Source organism: Lolium perenne, chromosome 7 (assembly GCF_019359855.2).
Source record: "Lolium perenne isolate Kyuss_39 chromosome 7, Kyuss_2.0, whole genome shotgun sequence".
Taxonomy (NCBI): domain Eukaryota; kingdom Viridiplantae; phylum Streptophyta; class Magnoliopsida; order Poales; family Poaceae; genus Lolium; species Lolium perenne.
Window position 1 is genome coordinate 165,067,020 of NC_067250.2, and position 8,038 is coordinate 165,075,057.

General features: G+C 40.8%; 1 protein-coding gene across 10 annotated transcripts; it reads right to left on the reverse strand.

The window, feature by feature from the left end:
* Window positions 1–221: 221 nt before the first annotated feature.
* Window positions 222–6,197, reverse strand: LOC127300985 (uncharacterized). 10 transcript variants are annotated; one of them, XM_071824677.1, is made up of 8 exons: window positions 5,778–6,196; window positions 5,564–5,660; window positions 4,086–4,853; window positions 3,394–3,996; window positions 3,170–3,295; window positions 2,944–3,085; window positions 2,515–2,791; window positions 222–781 (listed from the first exon to the last, which is right to left on the reverse strand). In XM_071824677.1, the coding sequence occupies exons 4-8, from the start codon at window positions 3,406–3,408 to the stop codon at window positions 670–672; spliced, it is 672 nt and encodes a 223-aa protein (XP_071680778.1). In that variant the 5' UTR covers window positions 3,409–3,996; window positions 4,086–4,853; window positions 5,564–5,660; window positions 5,778–6,196; the 3' UTR covers window positions 222–669. The 10 variants fall into 10 exon arrangements, 8 of the variants coding, with proteins under 8 accessions (XP_071680778.1, XP_051187150.1, XP_071680777.1 ...); XM_051331190.1 differs by having other exon boundaries at window positions 3,394–3,486; window positions 3,909–3,996; window positions 4,086–6,197; XM_071824676.1 differs by having other exon boundaries at window positions 4,086–5,660.
* Between the last annotated feature and the right edge of the window lie 1,841 nt (window positions 6,198–8,038).

Sequence of the window (8,038 nt, forward strand, 5' to 3'; positions counted from 1 at the left end):
TGCTTATAGGAATAATTCTGGTAACAACTATAGGCCATATCCTTCTAATAATAGTAATGGTTATGGTAATTCTTACAACAATAATAGGAGTGTACCCTCTGGTCTTGAAACCATGCTTAAAGAATTTACTAGGAGGCATTGGCGCGGCGGCACGCCGCGCCCGGTACAGAGTTCTTTGTAGATTCATCTTGCTGCTTTGAAGCGAACGTGCACAGATAATATGATAGGCAACATCGATGCAGTTATATCATTAGCATTAGTATATACAATACATTACATGGTGGTGGCCACATAACTTAATCAGGCCTTGACGTATGTAAGACTATACCTCCTGAAAAGAATGCAAAAGGTGAACTGCATTCATTCTCATAATCAATTTGAAGCACAGGTTGTATATAATTTACCCAGCATAATCTGAAAATTATTTACAGGCTCATGGTCTGTAGTTGTATCTCCTGTTGGAAGCACCTCATAGTAGTACCCTGAAGTGCATCTTTGATTGTTTGTGTGGTTGTAAATTGGAAGGGCTCTAACCCAACATTGATCTTAAAAATAAGCTAAGGTAGGAACTGCTCAAGACCATTATACTACTCATTATTCTAGTTCCAGTACGCTCATTGTACTAAAGCTTCTCCTTGGAAGCCTGGTGAATAAGTGAACACCGAAGAGTTATAGATAAAACAAATTACACACAGACGTTGGATCATCACTAATCGAAACAGTAAGAAGCAATATAAAAACAGGAAATGGCGTGGACGGCCTTAAGATGGTCTTCAACAGACTGAAAAAATACAAAAAACAGAGAAATCTTAGGGCTGCAATAGTTAATCTAGAGGAGTCGGGACTACTTTAAGCTTCTATCAATATTGATACTTATGAGTAACTTGGAGGACTGAAACAAAATCAACAATAGTGTGTTAGAACGTGTACGATGGTGTGTTACAGTGCTTATATCTAGTTAAGCTCAAAAGATCCAGAACATAGCATTTTTGCATGTACATCTTTACCTACTAATAAAGGAAGGAAGGTTTCTCCCCATTTTTTCGTCCGTTTTTAAATTACACCTACTTTTCAGTTGTATTTACAAGTAATGCCACCGCTTATGTAAAAAACCGTTCGTCCCTGAGAGCGTAGAAAAGGAGAAACACGCGACGAGGGGTCATGTCGTGCGTGCTCGGCTGAGCCTAGCTAGGCCGCCCGAACGAGTTTCCCTTAGGAACGTCCCATATGGGCCTTCTCTTGTGGGACGCAGGCCAGGCCTCAAGTTGACGGGCCAGTGGATGAGAGGTCCTTTTACCAGTACGTATTAAAAAAAAGTAAGCAAGCGATGATTAGTACCACCTCGCTCCCGTGCATCGAGTCCAATCGGCTTAAATACGACATGCTTAATTACGTTGGCAAGTTGATTGGAATCAACGGATCCCTTGGAATCCCAATGTATTGATTGCTGGCGTGGCTACCTTGGCTCCCGAAGAAGTATAAAGAGAGAGGCTTAAACAAAGATTTCATTGCACGGTGCGGGATATAAAGGAGAAGAAGCACGTCTACTCGTATATGGAATTAAACGAGAGTCACATGCATGTTGCACAATTAAATGATGGTGTCATATGAGGGGAAGATTAAACAAAGATTGCCTTGCATGGTGCAAATTTAAAGCAAACAAGGCGCACCTATATGGAAGTAAACGTGGAAGGGCAATTCTTCAGAGCAAGAAGATGAGTCGATTGGATTAAACCATGAATTGTTGAATTAATATTGCAACCCATATTAATTAAAGCGATGGATTAGAGCTTTTGGACTTCTTGTTTTTTTTGTGACTTTAAGTTTTTTTTCGCAATTTTACGAGATGAATTGTTATTTTTTTCTGGAGTATACATCTAAATTTGTCCGGCCTTAACAACAAACTGGCATCTTTACTATAATAATAAATAAATAAAGGATTTGTCCCTCTATTTTTTCCCTCGATTCTCGCAGAAATTACAACCCGATCACTCGCAAGTTTAGAAAACATTCGTCACATCTCGAACAAACCCTTCAAAAAGAGCCATCATAGCCGAATGAAGGTTCCATGAAATCCCCACCCTGTCTATGGTGCGCTCCCGCGGCCGATTCTCCGTCCCTGCTTCCTTTGAATTTGATCGGCTACAACGTCGTCATCTTCCTGCTGCTGCCCTATCTCTCCCATGCAGCGCAACCTACCAAGACCCCGTGTCCTATACAAAATTTAGTGTGGATTCAAGCGTCGGTGTACAACGGCCAAGCAAATGAGGGGAGAGGGGGCTTCAGGAGGCGTGGCGAGCGCTGGCCGGGATGATGTAGTGGAGCATGGCCACCGATAGCTCACCTCGTTGGTGAGGAACCAGAGAAAATTTGCGGCCGTAGCAACGCACGGGTTCTGTACTAGTAGTACCAAAATGTAGTTGCATCACATCCTAGAGCTTAACTTTCTGCTATTCTCTTAGTTCTTTTTGCAACAAAATTCAGATTCTATAATCAGTAAAGCGGAAGAACTACCTGCTCGTACAAAAGCAGAATGCAGCCATGTGAGAAGTCGTGAAAGAGCAGTTAGTACACATCAATAACAGTAAAGCAGGTACATCAAAAGCAGAAAATGCACAAACTGTGAAACAGCGGATCAATTGGTACAACAGAAACATCAGAATGAGCGGGATCAGAAACCTCAGAAACATATGCAGAAGGCGAAGATGACCCACCCAAATCACCACCCACTGAAGGCACAGGAGATCAAGAACCGCGACCCTGCAGGGAGGGTGCAGAGGCAGCATCACTCCTACAAAGCAAACCGAGAGACAAATCAGAACCATGAATCAAGGAGGAAAAAGCAGCAGACATGAAAGGATGCCCATGCATTGGAGAAGTCAAGAGAAAACAAAAAATACAAAAACAGACAAAAAGAGACAAAAGTACAGAGATGACACAAACCACGAGAATGGCCAACAGAATTCCCTTCGCAAAGCTGCAGCAAAGAAACCGCAGAACCAGTAGCCAGCCCGGCAAGCATCTCAGGTAAAAGATCAGCTACAGGAGAACCACGAACACCACTGAATCTAGCATGAACACATTGCTGCAAGCAACCAAGAAAGCAGAATGAGCACGCATAGTAAAACACGTACTGCAGAATAAACCAGCAAGAAAAAGCCGCCAATACCATCGGACGAATGAGCCACCGTCCACTTCCCCAACCAAATCTAATGCCTCCTCCGAACATCTGCCTCAGACAAAGCAGCAGAAGGTGGAAGATAGCTCTGAAGGACAGAGGAGGAAGGAGTATCACCTGCCAAGTGAGCTTCAATGTAAGTTCTGGTGCCTAATCCAAACTTCGACAGCGAGCTTCAGTGAAGAAGGGGTAGCAGGCCTGCCAAGGAACATAACCATCAATTCAGTCATCGCCGCCCCTTAATTTGATACTCAAAACCGCCCTCGTCGAGAACACAGTCCCGTCGAAATTTCCTGCAGGGTGGCGGGCTAGTCAATCCCAACCAAGACAGACCTCAACATCAGATAATTAAAAATGAAGTTCATTCAATAGCACAACGAAAGAACTATGTGTTGGTTTAGCAACAGTAGTTCTATTTCAAAATAAAGCAGCATATCCATTACTGTTACGAAAGATGTTAGCTCTTCTTTGTTCATCTAGACTACAAAAACCAGAAGCATCACCACCAATTGTACAGAAAAATAATCAATTAAACGAAAAAGTTCAGCTAGCACAAATTCGAGACAATGCAATTTATTTGTAAAGCACACAGTAGGACTGAACCAGGGGGATGAACCAAGATTCTCTTACCACTTAACTTATTGATTTCGAAATGAACTGGTCAAAAACTTGTGGACGATTAAAACACATCTAACAATAAAATGCTAACATACTGACACAATAGAGAGACCTCCGAAAATAAGATGAAACGGGGAAATTAAATGGTGATCTAGTAGCTCAGCACTCCATCCAAAATAGTTCGTGGCCTCTTGAAGCCCCTTTGTGACAAACAACAAAGAAGCAATGAAATTAGTTAGTCATAATCAATGAAAATCAAGCTAGCATCTCGCGTTCTAAATGTACTGACCTGGATGCTCCGAAAAACGTTGTTTCTTGTGATTTTCTCATCCGGGATATATGTTTCTCGTAGAGAAGAAGTGGCTGAAACTCATCCTCAAGCCTGTTCCCTGTCGACTTGGCAAAGTATTAGCATACCTCTGAACCTCTTCATTCCTTAGTGCAAACAGCTCATCGATGCCACCAAAAATACCACCAATTTGATTCTTGATCAGCATCTACAGGCATGTCGCTGGCCTCTACTTTCTATCTGATTAAAATCTGTACTGAATAAAGTAGCATATTAAGAAACAAAGAAGGCAGAATAATACCTTCTAGCGTGCAAATATGCATCTTTGGTGGTTGTTTGGCTAGATATAACACAATGCTACCTAGCATCAGGAGTTTTTTTGGGACATGGGAGCTAACAGAAATATAAATGCAAACTGGAAAAAATGAAGACGTAGGGCTTCTACAATCTGAAACAAAATAGGCACCACTCTGACTGTAAGCCAAATAGGCACAGCGATATTTGTTATCAACTGGCCGTGGTAAGAGAACAATGCACCAATGGCAGATTTAGTGTTAACTAAATGGAAAGTTGCAAATGAAACAGCCACAAAGAATGGACCATACCATCAATGCATGTAGATAGAAACTTACCATTTTTTTTGCGGGAGACTTTTGCCTTTTTTTTTTTGCGGGAGACAGATTGAAACTTACGATTGCGATGTAGATTTTCTTATACATATGACAGGATTGTAACTTGTAAGTAAAATCTAGAATAAAATAACCCGAGCTGCAAAAGGAAATAGTTAAATGAAATCATGAGAAAGGGGCAAGACTGTGAATGGATTTTTCTTTCTTTTACTCGCAGAACGGCAGACAAATAAAAGCATGTATATCTAGTTGGTTATGCAAAGCAAATTGAATCCTATAAGCTCGATTTTAGTGAGTGGATTCCGAGATAGAAGATAGACACTATTTCTTAAACTTCCACTTGTTTGATTTGTAGGGCTACAATTGGTGGTAACTGGTAAGAGCATAAATTCCTGTAAACCAGATAAAAACAGTACATGCATATGGATAAATAATCAAAAAACCTACAATACATTGACAATTTCATTATCTGTTATAACTTTAGGCATCACCTGATAGTCTATTTGACGCATTCCCTTATGTTCAACAAATTGCAGTGAACTGTAAGTATGGTAGGAAAAACCTTCACAATGAAATTGGTCTAATATGGCAACATGGTCTGATGATCATTCGTGGATACAGAACCAACACATCATGGAAGGAATGCATTGAGGGCGACCATAATAGAGTTGAGATATCAAATGGGTGTTGTTCTATTTTTCTTACCCACCCTATTGCTAGTAGTCATTTCGTCGAACATGTAGCATGCACATATGGAAAAAAAGTGTCCCTACAAATCTTACGGAAAGAATCAATGGAGTGCTCTGAAATCAAAAGAAAACATTAAGGGGAGTGGAGAAGACACATTACAGCTCATGGAGTTAGTTGTCTCTGCGGACACCGCCTTGTCTACCGGTTGGCATGGAACTTGCAGCACTGCAAATTCTGTTCAGCAGCTGAGACGGGCCTAAAAACAATCTCAGGAAAACAGAATCAATGAAAACGAAATTGGAGAGAAACATGATTGTAGTACAATCACTGTATCAATACAGATCGAGAGGCCATGGAAGAAGCAAAATATTACACAGAAAGAAAGGGGAAAATGAGGCATCGCCTGGGTTCTTCTCCCGGCAGTGGAGTTCAACCGGGAGCTCTCGCCACGCCGGCCATGTAGGTCTTCTTCGTTGCCGATGGCGGACGTTGCCGCCAGAAAACTCAGGCCGTCGTCCTGCAGTGAGCCGAGGTCGCGCCACCTCGCGTTGTGGTGGAATTGATGTGAAGTGTCCGACCCACTGGGAGTTTCCACCGCGCCGGCCATGGCTGACTTCTTCGTAGGCCACGGCGACGGGGCGTGCGAGGCGGTGGTAATAGGACAACGTGGAAGGCGTGAAGCCGTGTGGAAGGAGGCGCGCACATCGGCGTGGGCGTGCACTTGGAAGCTAGCGGTTCGAGAAGCCGAGAAGAAGGAGAAAAACCAGACTGAGTTTTGGGGAAGAGACGTGTTGGTGGAAGATGAATCTGGAGAGGTGAGCGGTGTTGGTGGGGCCCACCTAAAGATGTCTCTAGTTTTTACATGAGAGAACCTATCTGGTACCGTAATGACTGCCGGTAATTAAGGAGAAGAAAAATCTACCATCATGCACCGGCAGAGTAGGCCTTTATAACCGGTAACCGGAAGGAAACCTGTAAAAAAAATGAAACGAAGAAGAAAAAAACAGATTGGAAGAGTCCACCTATCGTAAAATTGGACAGATGTCACCAAACGGGTAAAACTTCTATCGAGAAAATAGCCTATCAACCGTAACCGAAACTCTCAGGAATCGCTAATCTATCTAATTTTTATATAGTGTATAATTAGTACACAAACTGCTTTTAATAAATCTGTTGAAGAAAAGCTTGGTAAAATTGATGTTCTTGCTTCTAAGGTTGATAGTTTTGCTGCTGATGTTGATCTTTTAAAATTGAAAGTTATGCCTAATGAAAATAAAGACATTAAGTCATTTGCTACAGCAAACGCTATCCAAGTTTGAATTAATGAAAATATTAGATTGATGGCTGAATTGCATGCTAGGTGGGAAAGAGAAGAAAAATTTGCTAAAGAGAATAATGTAGCTAAAGTTTGGACTATTACCACTACTAGTAATGTTGATGCTTCACATGTTGCTAAACCTCCTACTATCAATGGTAAAATAATTGGTGTTGGCAATGTTTCTACTCCTAATGCAAAGCGTGCAAAACTGCCTGAAACTGCTAAAACTGCTGAAACTGCTTGTGATAAAACTGCTGAGATTTTTCAGAACACTGGGAACAATGATCCCGTTGCTGTAGATCATAATGGTTTAGTTTTTGATGATTGTCATATCTCTGAAGTTATTAAGTTCTTACAAAAACTTGCTAGAAGTCCTAATGGTAGTGCTATAAATTTGGCCTTCACAAAACATATTACAAATGCTCTCATAAAAGCTAGAGAAGAGAAATTAAAACTTGAAACTTCTATTCCTAGGAAGTTGGAAGATGGTTGGGAGCCCCTCATTAAGATGAAGGTCAATGATTTTGATTGTAATGCTTTATGTGATCTTGGTGCAAGTATTTATGTTATGCCTAAGAAACTCTATGATATGCTTGACTTGCCACCACTGAAAAATTGTTATTTGGATGTTAATCTTGCTGATTATTCTATAAAGAAACCTTTGGGGAGGATTTATAATGTTCACATTACGGTTAACAATAACCTTGTCCCCGTTGATTTTGTTGTCTTGGATATTGAATGCAATGCATCTTGTCCTATTATTTTGGGAAGACCTTTTCTTCGAACTGTTGGTGCTATTATTGATATGAAGGAAGGGAATATTAAGTATCAATTTCCTCTTAAGAAAGGTATGGAACACTTCCCTAGAAAGAGAATGAAGTTACCCTTTGATTCTATTATTAGAACAAATTATGATGTTGATGCTTCATCTCTTGATAATACTTGATTAACACTTTCTGCGCCTAACTGAAAGGCGTTAAAGAAAAGCACTTATGGGAGACAACCCATTATTTTACTTCTGCAATTTTGTTTTATATTTGTGTCTTGGAAGTTTTTACTACAGTAGCAACCTCTCCTTATCTTTATTTTATTGCATTGTTGTGCCAAGTAAAGTCTTTGATAGTAAGATTGATACTAGATTTGGATTACTGCGCAGAAACAGATTTCTTGCTGTCACGAATTTGAGTAGGTCTCTCTGTAGGTAACTCAGACAAATCAGCGAAAATTCATGAGTGATCCTCAGATATGTACGCAACTTTCATTCAATTTGAGCTTCTTCATCTGAGCATGTTAAGTGCCTCTAAAAAATTCGTCTT